A 20,834-nucleotide genomic window follows, 5' to 3' on the forward strand; every position below is an offset into this window, starting at 1 on the left:
CCCATACACACCCTATTAACTCTGGTCCCGGTACTGCTGCACATGGGGTACAACCATCACTGGTTCCCAGAGTTTAACCCTTTCTGCTGGGGTGCTGATAAGCAGACTCCCCTGCCCAATGATGAGCACAGCAACCCACCACCCCAGACCCCAACCAGACGGCCAGATCTCCCTCCTAGCCTCCAGCCCCAGGAAGCCTAGCAAAAACAGAGGTGTGCTAAGACCCCTAGTCTCCCTCCACCTGCTGTATTATAGTGTTGTGTGTTGATGAGGTGTATTCCATGGCTGTGGTGAGCGGGCAGTGCAGGCATTGTCTGGCCTATGCCAGCGGATGCCACCGCACCACCCCACTTGCACCCACAGCCCTCGTGTCTAAGTGCGGTTTAAAATTGGAAGTGGGCACTGGCACCCGGGAGGAGGCTGAAATATCCCCCTGCCAAATGCCGTTGAATGTGCTCACTCCCAAGGCCCTAAGTGTGTGTTTGTGTGGAATGTCGTCAGTGGAAGTGTATAAGGTGCAAATAAAATTGGGGGGCAGGTTGCCACAGGAATGCGGAAATGGGGTCCATACCCGCACTCCCTGACTTGCCCACCCCCCAAGGTCCTATGTGTATGTTTGTGTGATGATGTGAGAAAGCAGGAGGAGAGAAATACAGTCTGGACACTTTTAAAAACAAGTTAAAGACCCTTTTATTCAAAGCTGCTTTTACCTAAACCTTTTATTTTCTTATTTTTAACTCAAAAATTTAATCTTTCATCTGTTTATGAAATGTTATAATTTTATGAGTTTGTTTTTTCTGATGTTAATCTGATTGTGTTTTGAGATCATTATGATTTTATGACTTTGTTTTATTTTGTTTTGATCTCTGTGAAGCACTTTGTGATTCTATGTCTGTGATAAGTGCTATATAAATAAAATGTACTTACTTCCTAAAGGTAACAGAGTACTGCCAGATTAGGAGAATGTCTAGGTTACAAAATGCATTTTCCCACTAATCTAATTCTGTGGATTTTGGCAAGAGACCAGATTTCACTTCGGTGGGGAATATCTCTTTAAACCCAAAGTCGAATAAAAGTGAAAGTTAGGGTACAGGTGCAGGAGGCATCAAAATCTGATTCTTATGCACAGCCAGAGCCAACAGACAGGTTTCCTTCAGCCTATTTTACTTTTCTTTTTTCATCCTTAAACATCAGGAATTTGTTGCTGAGACAATTAAAGTATAAAGAAACAGTCACTTTGTTTGTTTTTTTTTGTTTTGTTTTTTGCCATCATAAACAATAAAATGTTGGAAAATCTCACTCCTAGTATGGTTAATGGTCTGTATTTTTGTTATAGCGCCATCTAAGGGTTCTACAACCCCCCAAGGCACTTCACAACACAATCAGTCATTCACACATTCACACGTTGGTGGGGATGAGCTATGATGTAGCCACAGCTGCCCTGGGGCGCACTGACGTAGGTGAGGTCTGCAGAACACTGGCGCCACCAGTCCCTCCAACCACCACCAGCAGGCAAGGTGGGTTAAGTGTCTTTCCCAAGGACACAACAGCAGAATTGTCTGGTCAGAGCCGGGATTGAACCTGCAACCTTCCGATTACTGGACAACCCGCTCTACTTCCTGAGCTACTGCTGTCCAATAGTACTTGTTTTCTGTGAGTCATCTTATTTCCCAAGCTACACAAATCTCCACTTCCTGTTACTGCTTGACAGTTCATCATTAAAACTTTCAATTTGGCTTAAGAAATAAAAATAATAAAAACAAAGCATGAGTTAAAAGACTGAACGCAAAACAAAAACACAGAATCAAGGATGTATTTTTGATCGTTTAACTGAGATAATCTGGAAGATTATAGGTCCGTAGATAGCATAAAATAAAAGCGCCACCAATAAACAGCACTGCGGAACACAGCACACACCACGTATGTGTTTTCTCTGTGGCAAAAGATGTCCAGACAAAGCTCAACACTATACAACCACAGATGTTCTCTTCAAAATAAGCGTATGAACACAACTCACCCGAGAAAGTCCCGTGTTATCTATCTGCTTCACTTATTACCAATCCAGCGCAGCAGAGAATCAATTCACACGATCCACTTACCTTGACTGGCCAAGATTGAGTAAAAGGAAAAAGTAACGGTTGGTCAAAACCCTCATTTTTCACCTGGAAACCTGGTTTCAGCGCCAATTTCTACTATTTTAAGTCTGTATAAAGCTCCTTCTCATCAGACAAGTTTTAGATTCATAACAGTCAAACTATTACTTTTTTCTGTTAACCAAAAAGACCAAAAAGAAGATATTGTTTCCCACATGTAGTCACCGTTTTAACAGGCATAATAATCTATTTTCTATCATATCTACAACTCATCACTATAATTCTACCATCCATGGTTTCACTGATACAGATATTTTTATTTCCAGAGGAAAAAGCATACACATCCCCTCAAACACAAATCTAGATGTATTCCCAGAACGTGGGTTAGAACTGGTCCTCCCCACTAACTCACATGAGTTTATATGAAAGACTCGAAGCACCAAGGGAGCACAAAAAGCCAGCCTTTTTACCCATAATCCTTAAAAATAATTTCTTAGCTACTATGAAGCAGCGAGGCTATTGGGAATTCTTACAACAGAAGCAATCAGACCAATACGCTCTCCTTCTTTCAAAGAGAACAACAAAACCATCTCTTTTCTTAGTTTCCATGTTTAAAACAAGAAAAGCAGAACTCGCAGACAACAGCCAGGAGAACGGTGAAGCAAAGGGAACATCAAAGACATGCCTACCTTTTTTTGGTCTTCAAGTTTTTGAAATGTTGACTTCTTGCCATGTTTGCTGGCTTCTGGTGCATCCATCCCTGGTCCAAACAGAGGATAACTCCAGGACAATCACAGGAAGTATGTCGAATTAAATCCAGATTGCTACAGTTTGCCAGCAAGGGCCTGTGTCCAGCTCACGCCTTCACCTGGACAAAGGCAATCCATTTCAGGAGCTGGTTTGTGTGGGGAGAGTGAGAGTGTTTTTTAGTGTTATGAACACCAGCAGTGCAAAAGGAGCCAGACGAGCGGGCAAAGGCTACCAAAAGACTTCCATCATAACAACATCTGAGGGGAATTGTGAGGGTGAGGTTTAGCCTTTAGGCTGGCTTCTTCCTCAGAGAGCTGTCTCTGGCACCAGCACACAGCGCTCCCTCCTCATCTAGGGAGTAAAGAGACAAGAGGCATGATTATTCAAATGCACAAAAGCCTAAAAAGAGAAGCACAATTTTTGGTTTTCAATTAATGCAAAATTCCTGCCTCTCCAAAAAGTCAATATTCCCCTCAGTGCTGCACTGTACAAATGGCAAGGGCATCTGCATATCAAAGTGAATGTTGCCATGGTGCTCAGAAAGGGAGCGAGAGGATGCCTCTGCAGTCTGCAGTTTGTTTTACATTTACTCACTGTTCCTGATTGTTCTCATTTTTCTTAAAATATCTTTTACAAAAGAAATAAACAATAAAATACAATAAAACAAGCTTGGAGAAGATTGAGTCATGCTCTGGTCTGGTAAACTGGTACCCAAGCATCAGTCTAAGTATGGAAAGATAACCAGTGTTTGGTCTAATCTATCATAATGTGATGAAAACAGTCAAAAGGAGAAGTTGAGTACATTTAAGAACAAACAAAATGTGACCATCCCTAAAGGATGAAGACTCTTTTATAACAGCAAAACTGTAAAAGGCTGTTTTGACTTGATTGTGCACAAACAACTTTAACAGTAAACGTAATGTGACATGTTTATGATACACTTGACAAATTCTTAAGACCAATATTTAGGTTGGTAATATTCTCATTTTACACAGGATTTTAACTTTGTTAAAAATATAACTACAAAAGACCAAACAATGAAACAGTAGCAACAGACAAACGTGAAGGTTTTAATGGAAACTGGATTCAAACCCAAACAGGCTTTTAGTTACTGATGAAAAGTTTAAGACCAGAACACCTCAGAACTGAGTGGTGGCACCATTTCCATTAGTCACTTCCAAATTAGGTTTTGGCCTTCCTGATGTTTCTTAATTTGTTTACCAGTTGCTTTATCCAAAGTGATTTTTGGACGTGACAATGGAGTTAGTTAACCTCAAAATTAAGGTCTTTGGCCTCTGGGAGGAAACTGGAACAGCCAGAGAAAACCTATGCATGCAAATCCAGCACAGAAAGGCTAGCCTGGGTGCAACCTTCAAGCTGCAAAGCAACCATGCCCCCAATGTACTGTGTTTCTTTTGTAGGTAGGGAGGTTTCTCCATGTTGTAAAAATGGCTTCATGATGGACATCACGGTTTGGAACTAGCATTCATTTTTATGACCTTCCCTTGCCATTGTACTTTACCCCTAGAAAAAGTCCTTCAGACAGGTGTTATAAACCGCAGAATTGCTCCATTGGGAACTTCTTGGACTGGCTGTCAGGTCCTCTGGTTCAGTGCAGGGTCTACCACTTGGCTTCTTACTCCCTCAGGATCTGTTAGGAAATTCAAAATGACTGACTCACTACATCAACCTTGGCTGTGATGGCGTGCCACAAGAGTCATGGCTTGTACAGCTCAATGACCCTTTTCAAAGATAAGAAGCCTTTCACTTGTACATCAGGGGGTTGTGACAGCGTGATTGTCTTACAGAAAACAGAAGAAAAGAACGTTTTAAGCACAGATTTGGACTTTTTAAGGCTGTGATCTTAAATTCTGATGAAAATCCTGTTTAATTGAAATTGCCACCTCTCTTTGTCTCTTGCTCATTACTGTTCTTTTTATTGTGAAATTCTACGACCTGGTTTTAGAGCTTCACAAAAGCAACAGGAGAACATTTACCAAAAAGAAAACTAAACCCTCTACAATGTTGCTTCTAGCTTAACAAAGTCTCTTGCAGAAATTATATGTCTTGCCTAATCTTTGTTCAGTTGCAATAAAGAAGTCATCAGATCACCCCGACTAAAGCGTGTTCGTCTATAAAGAAAACACTGAAACATGTTTGATCTGGTAAAGGAGAAAATACAGAACAAATGAAAAAAAAAACTAACAAATGATCTTTTGTTTCCATACAACCTGAAACATGATTGTACTGTCACTGCACCAATACCACTTGCAAGTAGAGTAAAACTTCAATTCCCTCCTAAATACAACCAATCAAACACCCCAGTAGGTTACATGTTCTGAGACAAATGAATCATCAATAGTGACTAAACAAAACACCAGCACAGTAATAGTGGCTAGAGCCTGGGCTCTGATCCATCTACTCTCCCAACACCTCCACATGTTTTCTGAGCCACTGCACACTTCCCTGCTTGAAAGAGAGTCAGGCACCACTACAACTCTGTCAGTTACTCAATGGCAATCATGTCAAGTGCTGCCAACTCACTGGTTCTTATGGGACACAAGGAGTTGAACAGGAAACCCAACAAGACCCCCAAAGGGTTGGAATTAACTGGAAAATCTTTATTAGGAAGCATGCTTTAGTTTATTAAATATATGGTGTTTGATCCCCACACTCTGATTTCAGATTCATCTTATAGCACTCAGAATGATATCTTTATCAAATTTTACTAGCTTGGTAATAGAAATTACTACAATTATTCTGGTTTATAATGAATTCACAATTTATTTTATATGATTACTCACTGAAGCACTGAAGAAGGCGGCAGAGTGGCAAAATTTATTTGGTGATCCAAAAGTATTCTTACCGCACAAAAATCAATATGGATCACCAGAAAAAGGCACGATTAATTAAAAATATTATTAGTCAGGAAATATTTAATAACACTATTAAAACTCCTATTAAGCAAACTTAAATCTCTACTTTAAGGCACACTTGGCAGTTTAGGCTTGCTTTTAGCTCCCCTAGTGTCAGTTTAGTGAAACCAAAAGCAAAATGTATCTCTTTGCTGTGTGTTCATCATTTTAACACCTTATTCTAACAGCTGAAATGTCTCCTCAGCCTTCATTAGTTTCTCCAAGTGATTTGTCATTAAATCAAACAAATCTGCTGTGTTCATGATCTGAAACATGCAGAAAACATGCTGGAAGCAGATTGCAGTGCCGGGCATGTCAGCTCCACTTTTAATAAGTCCATCAGCGACAGAATCAGCGCTCTGAAGTAGCAAGTGCAGTATTTTCGACACGGGGGCAGTGGGGGCCTGCGTGACATTTCATTAACCCTGTAAAGGGTCATTTTAGCACATACTGGCTCAAGAAAATTATTTCAAAATATGAAAAAAGTTGCACAGTATGCCTTTTATTGACCATTCACAGTCAGAGAAGAGCTCAGTGGCGTGGCTATATCTTTTAAAATGGGGTGGCCCAGGTAGTGCACCAATGGTTATGCTTTTTCTTTTTTACCCTAAGCTTTTTGTGCAAAAGTCAATTTAAAGGAAATTCAGTGGGGTGGCCAATCAGATTCCAAGGGTGGCATGTGCTGTACGACAAAGTGTGTGGGGGTGGTCATTTTAGCCATTTGAGGCATTCTTGATGCATCACATGCTGTCAGTGTGTTTTGCCTTCATTCTGCTATCTTTACTTGCACCGACATTTTCACATAAGTCACTAAGAGCACAATTTATCACAATAAAAGCAAACGTTGCTAAATGTTTCTCATTTGTAAACATCAGCCTGTAACCTGATTCTCCACGTGAGATTGTTGGGTTTAAACATTGTTAAAGCCAAACTCAGGCTGTGGTCTGTTGGACTCTTTGTTGTGCAGAATTAGACACTGAACAAAAGTCGGCATTTAGCATAGAATTTAAAATAAGACTCTTATACAGCTTTCAACAGCAAATGTAGAGAAACTATATGTTACCACAGCTGATGAAGAAAGAAAACAGAAACATCACACTTTTGGTGAAGACAGTATAGGCCAGAAATGCAAAACTTGCTAAAAGCACAGCTGTATTGCTCCTGGACATCCCGTTTTCCCTCAGCTGTGGAATTACAAGGGAGTAGGGTGGGGGTGGCGTGGGCTTTCTAAACTCATGCATACTGCATGAGCACTAATTTGTCCCCTTTTCCTTCTTGAATATTACAAAAGAAACAATAGAATCTCATGGGAACAGCATGGCACACTTTCTGTTTACTGCACAGGAAAAGCTTCCTGGTACTGGCTGTCACAAGCTAACACGATGATGACCTCCTATGTAGGCCACCAGGATCAGAGGTCATTCTGAACTGCTTCACTTTACAACCAACATCAGGTAAAGATCAGCCACATAAAAAAGGCTAAATGGATTCAAGAAAATAAACATGATGTAGTACCAAAAGAAAATAAAATACTTTTTTATTCATTCTACTCACATAAAACAGCATTTCATGTTGCAAATTCCTCATTAACTGTGTACTGAGGTGTATCAGTATTCATATAGAACAATCAGGGTTCAGACATGTGTACAAGTACACAGAAGTACAGAAGAAATACACAAGTAACAGCTGATCACAGCTGTCCTCTAGAAGTAGGCCCGCAAATGTTGCTAATGGCTAAAAAAGTAAAGAAGAAGATGAAGGTCTAGATTGCATCTGCTCAGGGTCATCAACCATAAATGGGTGGATTGCAAACACCAGGTTGGGAATAAGACCAGGTGGAGGTGTGAAGGAATCCACTAGGTCTGAAAGGTTCAATTCATTAAATCCCTTGATTAATTTTTTTACTTATTCGAAGCTTCGTTAAATGTGCGCACCACAGTCTGAACACATTTTACTGGCACACAATGTTGTAATCTAAGTGCTGTGGAGGAAAATAGATGGGCAGCAAAGACAGAAATCATTGTAGAATGCAGAAACGGTCTAAAGTTTGGGATCAAGAGTTAAACTACTGCTATGCTAACCTAGCGCATAACACGCTCACCAGTGGCGGCTCCAGAAATGTTTTTCTGCAGGTGCTATGAAGGAGCCAGTCTTTTCATATGAGGGTGCTATGAAGGAAGTGGTCATGCGTACCTATTGTTCTCTAAAACACCTTCAACACTAGCAGATACACATGCCTGCACAAAACCTCATCAACACCTGAAACAATCATTAATATACATAAACATATGAACAATCATTGACTTTTCCATGAAATCATAAACACATACAGCCACACAGAAAACCATCGATAGTGTTGCAAGGTTAGCTAACGTTAGTGTTAGCATTTCCAGCGGCAAAACCCTCGACTGCTGCGGCGGTTGAGGGTTGACTCTCTTCATCCAGATCTGTAGGTTTTTGTGGGTCTGAGATCACTTCCAAAGAGTCATTCGTTTCTGAATGAACCTGTGGAAATTTGGGCAACAAAAACCGATCCATTTTACCACTAGCTCTACCTTTCACTCGTTCACAGGTGGAAAATGAGGTCAAGGGTTAACATCAATTTCCTGTTTTGGTTTAAGTTTTTACTATCTATATGATAATTTACTGATTATTTTTGTTTTGTATGTTAAATATTATCACATCCACACGTTAAATTAAAATTAAAGGGGCATTATGGAAGTTTGACAGCCAAAACATGTATAGAAATAATAAATTTCTTCATCATACATTCTCCTGCAATGACCTGGTCCTGTAGAATGAGACCTGGCATTTTTACTGTGATTGCCTGTTTTTCTGTAAAATCACAGAAAAAGAGAGCTGCTCGGGTCGAGCAGGCTGCTTCATGCGCGTTCACGCTCAGGCATAGCCCGTAGCATTTGCTATCCGTAGCTTTAGCAGCAGAGAGAGAGGTAGTGCCAACTCACGTCTAGTGAGAAACCTAGCAACATTTCTGAGGACCCTTAGCTACTTTCTTCTAGACATTTCCTGCAAATTAGCAACAAAATAGCCATTTTCGCTCCGAACCGTTCTTTGAACGTTGTTTCAGCTGTCATCAAGGATATAAGAGCTACAGATACAAAAGACGTTACTGGCGCTTTAGCTCATCTAGAAAGACGATGGACTCCCGTGCGGAAGACCCGGCATTGAATTCACAGATAAAAAAGATGTGGGTTCAACTTTCATTTTGGAACAATTTTTCAAGCAAGGGAAGGGAATGATCCGAGCATGCAGGAGGACTGACCCATCATAAATCTTTGTCGGCTGTGCTGAAGAGAAAGGTACAGAACCAAATTATTTAATTAATTAGCTGCGTGTTCTCCTGTCCTCTGTCCTCCGGGCCACACACACACACACACACACACACACACACACACACACACACACACACACACACACACACACACACACACACACACACACACACGGAGCTGACTGTCAACTGTTATTTTCGTTAAGGAGTGTGCACGTACAGCATGCGCGCCTTGTGCACGAGCCTACTATTGATGCTGCCGCTACGCTTTTGGCCTGAGGGGGCAATCGCGGGCATAAAAATTCAAAACTCCGTAAAGTCTCTTTAAATTGTAACAAAAAAACAAAATCTAATATTTACTTGGGGGTGCTATGGGGGTGCAATTACTAATCCAGGGGTAAGTTAAACACCCCCGTGGTGCTGCCACTGACGCTTACGAATCACATGGAGTTCAGAAATAACGTGATGGTTATGAATGACTAAACTCCAGTAGCAAAAGGAAAATCCCCACCCTCCCGTTTATTTGTGGATCTCTGCAGCTGCATCAGTGTGGGGCAGAGCCGCTGCAGCTGCTACCTGGAGTCTGCTTGTTGCTACTGATCATTAGCAAGTCTGCTTCACACGCCGCAGTTATATGGCAAGCCATTGTAGCATGTAGATCACAAACGCTTCTATATTTGAATACAATTCAGACTGGGTTATGTTGCCAACCCGTGCATAATAAAATAGATAAGTGCCACCATTACATTGTTACTAGTAAATATTAAATATTATAATTTCCAGTAGATTACTGCTGAACACATTATTGAAATAATTAAATTCTACTGATCATATGTGAATATTAGATAAGTTTAGACTAAGATGAATGATATTTTAATGAATTGTAAGTCAAATTTGACCCATAACATTTTGTTAACTGTAAATATCAGCAGGGAAAGAGGGAACTACAGTAGACAACATCAATTTAATACATACTGTTGATCCCTTTATCATTTTGTTGTTTTAGTTTTTATAATTTTAGCAGCAGACGACAGTCTCGTTTCACTTGAAACGTCGTCACATGGAATACTCGATTAATCGATGGATGATTCGACTCAAATACTAAAATATTCGATAGCTGCAGCCGTAAAATACACATTGTGACCACTTTGTTGTGATGAGCTGAGTCAAAAGGCAACGCTGTTGATTTACCAATGAATCTATATTCCAACTATCAGCTATGGCTGTGAGCTGTCAGTAATGAGCCGGAGAATGGGTTTGTGAACTAAAGTGGCTGAAATCAGCTTCTTAAGTGGAGTGGCTGGACTCAGGAAGAGCATAAGGAGCTCAGCTAATTGGGTAATGGTACAGTCTTTCTGAGTCAGGGGCCCCAAAGCACCTTACACTACAGCCAGTCGTACGTACACACACACGCATGCACGCACGCACGCACGCACGCACGCACGCACGCACGCACGCACACACACACACACACACACACACACACACACACACACACACACATGTGTCAGTGTTTCTGACAAGCCTTTCTGATCACCACCAGCAGGCCAGGGTGAATTGACTCGCCCAAGGACACAACGACTGACGTGGATGGAGCCTGGGTTCAAATCAGCAACCCACGGATAACAGAGTGAACTCCTAATCACTGAGTCACCATCACTGCCCCTCTGCATTGAAATAAGTCATGGATGGATTGATTGTTTATTGTTGTGATTTGATTTGTAGCCCTTCAGTCTAAAAAAGTACCGGGTTGAGTTGACAGTTACAAATAAAATACTCGGCTGAGATCCAAAAGATTTTTATTTCACCAACCTTATTTTAGTATTCTCAAGTTTCCCTGCAATGCCAGTGAAACCTGCCCATCTAAACCGTTGGACCAGCTCACACGGCACACTTTTATGTGTCAGGAAAACGAGTGCAGAATGGACGGCTCAGGAAGCTGTCTTGAAATAATTGAGAAAGTGCTGACTATGTAGAAGAGTTTACAGCTGCCACAAGTTACAAGGCAAAGTCAGTGTTATGCATTGTTCACACACACTGAAGGCAGACAATCAGAAAACATGAAAAATATCTAGAAAAAAATATCCTGCTGCTAAGAAAAACTAGCTGGATCCCCGACATTCATGTGGTACCTCCACTCTACAAAACACACAAGTTTAAAACCTTTGCACATGTGCATGTGAAAGAGGCATGAAAAGAAGCAAAATTATTTCTGGTTAAAAGAATTTTTACAGCAAACCTGAACCAAGATGACCTAATCTATTAGTATGCTATAGGTCACTCTTTTACTGGTAAAAACTAAAATGATCGTTTCTATAATTAATCACTCATCACAAAATACTGGCTTGCTTATGGACTAGTTGAAGAAAATACGTAAACTCTTTTGTTTCCAGGTTCTTTTTTTTATCTAATTAATTTGGTGAATCATTAAACAAATGTGGAGATTGCCAGTTTCAGTAGTTATGGTAAATTTTTCACACGTGTTACTGCTTTTTAATTAGTTTCCTCAAATTAGTTTGAATCATATTTGATAAATTGAAAGTAAGAAAACATTTTTAATTGTCTGAAAGGTTCAAGGAGACAGTGGTGTCATTTAAAATCTAAGTTTAAACACTGCAGATCTTTTGTTTTTCACCTGCTTGCTAGAGTTCCTAACGTTTTCTGACTGTGGCTTATTCTTTACCACTTCCATCACACAGAATGTATTCAGCGTGATATCCGACAGCTGGAACGGTCCCTGAGAAACCCTCGATCACTCAGCAACATGAGGTCACGTGGTTTATGCAAGGCTTTACATCAAATGAAACGTTGAATTTTTTTTTTGTAATTGAGTGATATGAGCCACCGGCTCATTCTGGTCTTAATTATTGTGTTTTGCACAGTGTATTAAAATATCACCCAAACCTTTCCACTCCAGTAACAACACACTTTTAAACACCTAAACACAAAGCATTGGTTCAGAATGAAGCTGATCATGGTAATCTATAAAGAAATGTTGTGTTTTTCCTGTGTTAACTATGGTAAGCACTGACACTGAGGGAAGACTTTGATTCAAGGCCAGGTTTAACATAGATAAAAGAGCTCTGAGCTGCAACACAACTATTGAATTCATCATAAATGGAATCAAACTCAGTTTCAAAGGCAAATGACTTCCTGTATTTATTGTTTAGAAGGGACATCGATGTGCGCTCCAATCCCAGTTGGTTGTAAAGAACCTCACGGGGACTGAATGTAAATATTTATGAGTAGCAGCTGCAGCAGTTTCATCACAGTCTGGTGTGGAACACCGGTAATCCCACGTTCAATCTCACCAGCTAGAAGACATTTTCCCCACCCCGTGGCCTTTTCACCAGCACTTTGTATTCAACGGGTGTCCATAACTCTCCAAGTGGTCAATAAAGTTTGATTCATGAAGCTTGGGGCCAAGACTACACACTGCTGCTTTAATTTGAGGAGATGTAAATGATAGCAATAGATCGAGTCTGATTTCCTCAGGGACAGCTGGAGGAGCTGGGAGAGCACATGTTGTAAACGTTCACCTCAGCAGACCAGGGGTCAAACATTAAGAACGCCTTTCTATCACATTAAAATACAATCATGTCCCATTGGCACTTTTTAAGCACCTTTTCCACTTTATAGCCACAAAAAATAACAGTTTAATCCAAACTATTAAATTACTGTAAATTAATTGCCAGTGCAGGAGTACATTCACATGATTAAGCCTGTTTAGGAAAACATAACTGTCATTCATTTGCTTTTGCAGTGTTAGAGGTAAAATAAATGTTACAATAAGATCTGTGATAAAGCCAGTCATTTCTTTTTCAGTCACAAAACTGTTAAAAACTGATTAATTGTTGGAATTAAACTGTATGAAATTGGATTATTTTGAATATATTGGTTATTCAACACAATAGTCACACACTATTCAAAAATGGGTTGAAAATGTGCAAACATAACTTTTACAAGCTGAAATTATTGCACAGTTAAAGATTCAGTGTCCTTGTTGTTTAAATAGATTAATACAATTATTGTTGTTTTGTTTTCACATCTTTTCTTCATATGCCTCACATCCCTCACTAACAGTTGAAACATGATAAGGATCTCAGTACTTGCTGCAAAATATATAAACTAATATATAACAGACTGATTAAGTTCTGCGCCTTGGGGGGTTCCAGGACTCTAGAAGGCGCTATATCAAATACAGGCCATTTACAGGCCATTTTTCTGCAGGCCACAAACACATCACATCCAGCATTATCTGTTGTGTTTTAACAAGTGGACGGTATTTTATTTTAACGACTTTCAAATATATTGAGCTTAATAATTAAAGTTGTACATTTGTGTGTCTTTAGAAAATGTTATCCTAGTTTGGTGCAGTTGATGCTTTGGGAGTGCGTTCAAGTACATCTGCACTTTGAACCATGAGTTAAATCAGCAAAATCTAAACATGTATTGCCTATACAATGACTCACTAGAAAAGGCAAAAGCAAGAACAAGCAGGGCAGTTCCCAAACCCTTGTCCCATCAGAAGAACAAATTGTCTCAGTCTGAACATTTGGAAATAGATTTTTTAGCATACTGACACTTTTCATGACACTAGAGCTTCCACGTTTTCCATGGTGGCTGTTACACTGTTGTTGGAAATGAAACTCTGTACCCCTGTGCTGTCCACTAACTTGGTGGTGTTGAAGACACAAGCCACACAGTCATAAGTGTATAGAGTAGAGTAGAGGACTGAGTACACAGCCATGTGGAGTGCCTACATTGATAGTAATGCTGATTAAGGGAAAGCTTTCAGCATTTACCACTTCTGTCCCTCCATACAAGCACACAAACCCTTCAAGTTCTTCATCTTTAAGGTTAGTGAATAATCTACAAGGCATTGGTTACGTATCTTAGGTGTGTTCCTGCTGTGTTGTGGTTCTAATTCCATGCTGTCGTTCTTTTTTTAAAACACAGAAACAGTTTCGTTACCTGTTTTCCCGCGCTACGTTTCGTCTGCGGCTGCAGACTTCCTCAGGCTGACGCTGATGGTGGCGTCACTTACTTCTCCGTTTATCAGCGGGCAGCAGAGGACGTTTTCGCCCTCTGCTAACCGCTCTCCCCTCTCCGACGATGCAGTCCCATGCGTGGTCCAATGTGTAAACTCCATTGTCCCTGTTTATGGTCCCACATCCACGTCTCCTTATCTCGATTGCTTCTTTAATCAATCTTTTGTATTTTTGTTGTTCGGTGTTTAATAGTTGACAGCATAGGTACACCAACATACAATATGGCAAGAGATATCAGCAAAATCATCAGCCCGTTATTAGGAAACACAGATCAACATTGCAAAAACTGCATAGAACTGGCAAAAGAACTAAAGGAGATTACAATTGAAGACAACGACATACTCATCTCACATGACGTCACATCTCTGTTCACAAAAACACCAACCCAAAAAACCATAGTTAACAGAATCAGACAGGACAAGACTTTACACAAAAGAACAAACCTCACAGCAAATGACATAGCACAACTCATAGGACTGGTAGCTAACTCCACTTACTTCACATATGACAACACAATAAACAAACAACTGGAAGGCTTCGCCATGGGTAACCCATTATCAGCCTCCCTGTGCGAGTTTTTCATGGAAGACCTAGAGCAAAAAGCCATAGCCACTGCCCCCTCAAACTGCAAAATAAAACTATGGAAACGCTACGTAGACGACATACTGGATATCATACCAAAAGGACAAACAGAAACACTAACACAACACTTAAATAACATCGACGACACAGGAAACATAAAATTCACTTATGAGTTAGAAACAGAAGGCAGCATAGCATTTATGGATATGAAAATAACCAGGCAGACCGACGGGACCCTAAACATGAACACATACAGGAAACCAACACACACAGACCAATATCTATTATGGACATCAGAACACCCCACCATACACAAAATGTCAGTAATCAGAAGATTATATCACCGAACAAACATAATAACGGAAGAAAGAGACTGAAAACAAGAGGACAAACACATACAACATGCTTTAAAGACCTGCGGATACCCGACATGGGCAATAAACAAAGGAAAACGGCAAACAAAAACAGAAAGAAAAGAACAACCAAAGCAAAGAACCAGAAACCCAGAAAGACAAGAACCAAAACCAGTGATAACCCTACCATACATCAGAGGCATAACAGAAAACATAAGAGCAATAATGAAAAAACACAACATAAACACACCAACAAAACCATACACAACCGTTAGAAACAGATTAGTACACCCAAAAGACAAGATACCAGCAGGGCTTAAATGTGGAGTCATTTACGAAATCCCATGCTAACTTTGCAATAAAACATACAATGGAGACACCGGACGCCAACTCAACACATGAACAATAGAACATAGAAAGGAGTGCGAGAAAGAGGCAAGTCGAAAACACACAAGAGCAGCAAAACAAGAAGCAGAAAGTACAATAAAGACGTCAGCCGTAACAGATCACTGCATAAGAGAAAACCATATAATGGACTGGGACAACATGAGGATCGTGAACACCGAACAACAAAAATACAAAAGATGGATTAAAGAAGCAATCGAGATAAGGAGACGTGGATGTGGGACCATGAACAGGGATGATGGAGTTTACTCGTTGGATCGCACATGGGACTGCATCGTCGGAGAGGGGAGAGCGGGCAGCAGAGGGCAACAAAGTCCTCTGCTGCCCGCGGATAAACGGAGAAGGAAGTGACGCCACCATCAGCGTCAGCCTGAGGAAATCTGCAGCCGCAGACGAAACGTAGCGCGGGAAAACAGGTAACAAAACTGTTTCTGTGTTTTAAAAAAAGAACGACAGCATGGCATTGGTTAAATACTGATCTACAACCAATACAAAGCTCTTCATCGACCATTTGAAATCTTGTCATTAGAGCTGTGTTGAAAAGAATAAAAAAATCGATTCTGAATTAATGCCAATAAAAATTACAAAATATCTCATGGAATCAGTTCCGGAGTTCCAAAATGGTTTAACATCATTTAACATACTTTTCCCTTTTCCAGCTAAAATAGGAAGCAAATGTCCAGATGGCCATTTTAAGGTTTAGGTGTGAAAGGCTTAACCCTTTGATGCATAATAGTCACTACAGTGGACAGGTACTCAAAATTGTTATTTATTTATTTTTGCTATTAAGCACAGCTGTTGAAGACTTTATTGCATTTGAGCCCCTCCATTTGGACTTCGGTAAGCCAAGCCAACATATTTCATGTTCAGAATGCACGCTGTCCGCTGAGGTGGACATGTAATAAATTATTTGTAAATTATAAAATTTTGCAAAAAAAATTTGTTGAAATTTGTTTCATTCACACCTAAAGATGAATCAAAAAAATTGTTAAAAAAATTGTGGTTGAAGATTTCATAATTCATGCATCAAAGGGTTAATACAGTTTCTGTTGGTGAATCATCGATAAATTACCAGCATATAATTAAGGTAACAGCTCAAAACAACGTTCTAATTGCACTGACCCACAGCAATAGCACGGAGTCAATGGGCACTCAGTGTGTGTCACCCTATTGAACACCGGTCATCAGCTGTGAAACAACAATGTTTCAACAAAAGTACTAACACACAATTGTCTAAATGTTCATTTCTTTTTTCTGCACTTATTAAATATATTTCTTTGACCCAAGTGTGCCCTCTCCTTCTACCATATATCGAACTGGAACAGATAGGATTGGGTTGGATCATGATAATCAATTCTAATTCTTGAAATTTGACTTGATACCGAGCTCCACTTTCTAGCAATTAGCGATCGCTGTAATAGCCATACACCACTAAACTAGTTTCAAAAACAGAATATTAATGCTGATAAATCAAACAAATAACGTAAAGGTCAATATCTACACATTACAGCTCTTTGAGTTCTACAACATAGAACATAATTGACCAGAAAATTGAATTTACATGATAAAATTCTAATTGTTTTTTTTTACGATATACCATTTAAACTTGATTAGTTGTGATGCTTACAAAAAGTAGGAAAACACAATGCAAGAAAGTGGGTGTATCCATGCATTAAAAGCCAGCAAGTATGACAAAGAATAGGGTGTCCGCGGGGTTTTAAAAAGTATTAAAAAGTGATAAATAAAAATAGTCAAATTTAAGGCCATTAAAAGTGTTAAATTTGGTCTCAGAGGTATTATTTTTTCCAAATTAGGTATTATTTTTTTCAGACTATCAGATGTCGTATTCTGAACATCGACATAGAAATATATTCTGAATGAAATGTTTTGAACGATTATAAAAACAAAACAAGCCGATTATTTGCTCCTCCCACTTGCACTGCCTTGAGTTGCAAATGAAGCGCTCCTCCCAGTGTTGCCAACTTAGCGACTTTGACGCTATTTCTAACAGCTTCTCAGACCCCCTTCTTGACTTTTTAAATCTTAAAAGTACCTAGCGAACACCTCAGAAACATTTCTGGTAACCCTTAGCTACTTTCTGGATATCTGTCGTCGACATTTCCTGCAGGTTAGTTAAACACTCCGCCTGCGCTCCGGACCGTTCTTCAGGACATTAGGAAAGGGAATGATGTAGTGATGTGTCAGTCGCTAAAGAAACAGCTCTCGGAGCCGGCTCCCTGTTGGAGTAACCAGAGTGAGTGACACACACACCGCACCTGCGGACTCCTGAGCCGATAAAAACGGCTAAATGTGCGCGTGCGGCACGCTAAACACACGTGCAGCTTGCCCCTGATTGCTGAGACCGGGTTGGAGGGTGCAGCTGTGGTTGGGACAAATATTACTGTAACTGATGGACTTGTAAATAAATAGTTTATAAATAAGGTAGAAATAAGTTCCTCACGCTGATAACTAATCTCTCTGAGGACACGGTGCTAGTGCACTCTCCTACAGCACCTTGACATGACTCAATAAATGCTATGCAACATTTAGTGAACAGCAATTTGCATGTATTTGTTATAAATGCCACAGTATAGTTCTTGCTGTCAGTATTTGCAAGATATTAGTATTTGGGTCTGTACTGGTTAGACTTAAATGAGTTAAACCAAGGTTTATAGCCCTTGGGTCATAAACTATGAGCTATAAGTATATTGGTATTTTTATACTGGGAATCAGGAGTTATTTTAGTGATCATCTTGTTTCTTGTTTATTTTTGCCCTGATTGTGCCCTGAGCAGTTTTATGACTGAATAAAAAAAAAATAAAAAAAATCTACATAAATTGAAAAATCGTCTTAAATAATCGAGATCTCAATTTCAGTCACAATAATCGTGATTATTGTTTTTGCCATAATCGAGCAGCCCTACTTTAGCATATCCGGTCACATAATGATGACGTCATATTCAGTGGTCGTTCTGCATCATTTCAGGCCTCGTGGTCAGCTGTCTGAACCGCTGAACAGAAGTGCCTGGCTTATTTTCTAAGTAAAATAAATATGTGCAATACATTGTCAACATCAGTGAGTCTCTAAGTCTATTCTTTTTGTATGTTATATATGTTAAAATATGTGTAAATAGGTCGCTGATTAACACTTGCAATTTAGTGTTGTGATGGTTTTAAAAAAATTCTGAAGGTAGTAAAAAAAGTATTAAAAAGTAGTAAATTTTACTTAAGGATTGCTGTATATACCCTGAAGAAAAGCATTAATGCACTAGAAGGTAGCGAGAAGCCTAGGGTGTATTATAGCTTACCAATAGGAACCATATGGGACAACAAAGAAACCAGCTGCTACTGTATATCTTAATGATGTGCAAAATGTGCAATGTTGTATTAACACAAACAAGCCTGCAGAGCCATTATGCATGTGTGTGTGTGTGTGTGTGTGTGTGTGTGTGTGTGTGTGTGTGTGTGTGTGTGTGTGTGTGTGTGTGTGTGTGTGGTCCTGAAGCAGGAAAAATGTTTGAAGGATATCAACATTGGTGAAAATCACATTTTAGTGAGCCTAGTCATTTAATCAGATACAACGTTCTCCAAGGTTGTAATGCACTGTTTGGTTTCGGACACCAAAGTCCTTCTATAAAATCAGTCATCAAACACAAACATTAAAAACAATAAATAAATGTTGAGTGTTAAGATTTTAAAACACACAAAAACTTGAAGTGAGATATTCAGGGGTGATGAGCCACACACTGAATGACAACATGGGCACATGTCTTTTGGATTATTATCCAACAGCATCATCTTGCAGCTTTGTTTTGCCATTCTATAAACATGCAAACAACATTAGACACATATTATTAAAGTTCTAGTTTGGTATTTTGAGTTGATATGTTGACAGATTCTTGGCCTTTGTTCAGTTATGCACTAATTACAAGTCAAGCTACCTTTTGTATCTCCTGATGGAAAGGTGGGTGTCCTTTTGGATCTTGATACAATAATTAGTTTAAACACCGTTTCTATTTATTCATGATCCTACCAATCATAGAATATTTATGCTTCATTCAATTTCTTTAAATCAATTCTAAGAAGTAGTTGTATTTGCAAGCTGTGCTTAATCTAAATGCTGCAAAAAAGTCACACTGATTTTGGATCTGTGGAGTGGGTAGCATACAATACTGTCTTTTTTGTTGTTGTTGTTTTTACCTGTGATTGATAATAATTTGAACTTTTTATTGATCCCCTTGGGGAAATTGTTCCCTGCATTTGACTCATACATAAGAAGAGGGCTCTAATCCGTATCACACCTGGCGAACAACTTTAGGGTTCAGCATGTTGCCCAAGGATACTTTGGCACATGGCCTGTGGAGCATCCTCTCACCTTCAGACAATTGCTCTCCCCTTTCAGCCAAAGCCACCCTAACTGTGACGCCAGAATAAATCGAGCTCTTTGTTCTCCAGACGAACCACACAGAACCACGGCTGAAGGACAACGGTTACACTGTGTCCGTGTACTTGTAATTGTTAGTGTTCAGATGTCACAGAACTGATTCCACAGCTAATGCTGAAGCATCTCCGTAGAAGATGGTGCACATTTAAAAAGTTCTCAAGTAGCAAAATTTGTGTTCCTTCACCCAAACCTTCATGGTACATGGCTTTGAGTCACTACTCCCAAAGTGGTAGCGTGTTTTATACTACCAGATTTTCTTAGCTGTAACAATAAGAATGCTTCAAATCAAAAGACCTGAAACAAACACTCATATTTTTTATTATTGTTTTTGGTGTTGGTGTTTTTTCTACTATTTACCAACCAAAGAGAGAGGAAACCTTTTCTTCTGTTAGACACCTAGACAGCACCAGTCACCATGACAAAACAGTTTAATCTCCCAACTACAAATGAATTACACAAGCAAGAAGCTGCCGTCACCATTTTGTACAATCCAAACTATTCTTCATCTTGTTTTATTTTTATAATCATATACCAAGGTGATGTCATTTAGCAATGTCTAGTGACTTTCAGATCAGCCAATAGCTCTTTCCTTTACTTCAGTTAATCAATCAATCAATCAAACTTTATTTATAAAGCACTTTTCCTACACAATGTGCAACTCAAAGTGCTTTACAGATTAAAATGACCCTACATAACCCCCATTGCTATCCCTCCCTCTCCTACACCAATTATAAGCCAGTGCAGTCATAACATACATCCCCCCACCCCACCCCCAACCCCCTAATAAAGCTTGACATCACACACACACACACACACACACACACACACACACACACACACACACCCCACCTCAACACACATCCACTTATATGTAAAAATTATTTTTAAAACTGTGATAAATGTAATCAATTAAAATGTGCATGCAAAGCAAGTAATCTACTATAATAAAT

General features: G+C 39.6%; 1 protein-coding gene across 4 annotated transcripts in view; it reads right to left on the reverse strand.

Annotated features, from left to right (window-relative positions):
- nav3 (neuron navigator 3) overlaps window positions 1-20,834 on the reverse strand; it is a 529,271-nt gene that overhangs the window by 324,182 nt on the left and 184,255 nt on the right. For all 4 annotated transcript variants that reach the window (XM_070549274.1, XM_070549267.1, XM_070549264.1 and 1 more), the window contains one exon: window positions 2,783-3,194. In XM_070549274.1, the coding sequence (XP_070405375.1) occupies window positions 2,783-2,851 (69 nt within the window). In that variant the 5' untranslated portion in view covers window positions 2,852-3,194. The remainder of the gene's footprint in view (window positions 1-2,782; window positions 3,195-20,834) is intronic.

Source organism: Nothobranchius furzeri, chromosome 1, assembly GCF_043380555.1.
Source record: "Nothobranchius furzeri strain GRZ-AD chromosome 1, NfurGRZ-RIMD1, whole genome shotgun sequence".
NCBI classification, from domain to species: domain Eukaryota; kingdom Metazoa; phylum Chordata; class Actinopteri; order Cyprinodontiformes; family Nothobranchiidae; genus Nothobranchius; species Nothobranchius furzeri.